This window comes from Pundamilia nyererei, unplaced genomic scaffold (genome assembly GCF_000239375.1).
Source record: "Pundamilia nyererei isolate P.nyererei 1_Seehausen unplaced genomic scaffold, PunNye1.0 scaffold00068, whole genome shotgun sequence".
NCBI lineage: Eukaryota > Metazoa > Chordata > Actinopteri > Cichliformes > Cichlidae > Pundamilia > Pundamilia nyererei.
The window spans coordinates 1,945,463-1,946,683 of record NW_005187469.1 but is presented as its reverse complement, the minus strand read 5'-3'; the positions used below and the strand labels follow the sequence as shown (position 1 = coordinate 1,946,683).

The window sequence follows — 1,221 nt, the reverse complement described above, 5'->3', positions numbered from 1 at the left end:
TTTTTTTTTTTAGAAGTAATCTCCTTTTGTATGCTGATATAATCCACAATTTTCTAAATTCATTGAGCTAAAGGACAACTTTTAGTCAACTCAAACTAGAACACGTGCAGTTAAATGTGCTTGTGTTGTTGGCATTATCATGGTAACTATTTGCTCTCTGCTTTATTGGAGCAAAAATGCATTCCTAATAAGATTGTTTACGTTTATTCATTGACAATTCTTTGCACAGCAAAGTTTTTATGTTAAGTTCTGGTGAGTTCATGTAATTCTTTGTGTCTGCTGATTGCTCTTGTAACAAATCAAAGTTATCAATCAACTCTAGGTAAATATACAACAGTTTCGACCTTTGTGCTCAATCAATAGGGGCTTACTCTAGCATCTGATTGGACAGAGCTATCACGCTCCTGTTACTCAGGAGCCCTCCTGATCCTCATCCTTACACATCTGCAGGAACACTGAGAGTCTTCAAACCCAGGAAGATGTCTCCAGCTTTGGCTTTGTTGCTCCTCAGCCAAGTAGCTTTATACACAACTGTAACATCAGTGAAAGGTAAAGTGAAGGAGGATAACTGCTCCATTTATACCATTTGTATTTTAGCATTAAACAGATTTGTTATGAGTTATGTGCTGCGAGATATCTCGTTTGACTTTCTGTCAATGATCGTGCTGTTCATGATTTAATTTGTGCATTTCATGCATGTGTGTTTATTGTGTGACGTTTTTACAGTTGAAAGCCTCATTATCTGAATAATAGATCCCAGAGTTTTAGTGCAGTGTTATATTTAAAAAAAAATACAAAGTTTAATGTTTAGTTGCAAAACGTGACCATTTCTATGCCTGATCTTTAACCAGTATGTAGCAGACCTCCGACCACTGATGGGATTGATTCTTCAACACTAAAACGTGTGTATGAGGTTGGAGAAGAGGTGACTCTCACGTGTGAACAGGGGTACTTGCCTTCAAGGACACCATCAGCCAGGATAACCTGCACTGCCACAGGAGAATGGACACAGGCAAACCTGGCATGTTCTCGTGAGTAAAAATCGTGGTTTTAGGCCGTGGGACCTCCTGAATATGTCTTAGACACAATCAGCAATAGCTGCTTTAATATCCTGCAGCTTATAATATTCTGTAACCACAGAATATTCACTGCTGTCCATATTGTGACATATTTTTCTAGCTAAGATGTGCCAGATCCCAAGACCTCTGCAGCCGTTTGCAA

General features: G+C 38.7%; 1 protein-coding gene across 1 annotated transcript in view; it reads left to right on the top strand.

Moving 5' to 3' along the window:
* The first annotated feature begins 479 nt into the window (after positions 1-479).
* LOC102206584 (beta-2-glycoprotein 1-like) overlaps positions 480-1,221 on the top strand; it is a 2,745-nt gene continuing 2,003 nt past the window's right edge. The window contains exons 1-2 of the mRNA XM_005736286.1: positions 480-549; positions 852-1,031. Of these exons, the coding sequence (XP_005736343.1) occupies positions 480-549; positions 852-1,031 (250 nt within the window). The remainder of the gene's footprint in view (positions 550-851; positions 1,032-1,221) is intronic.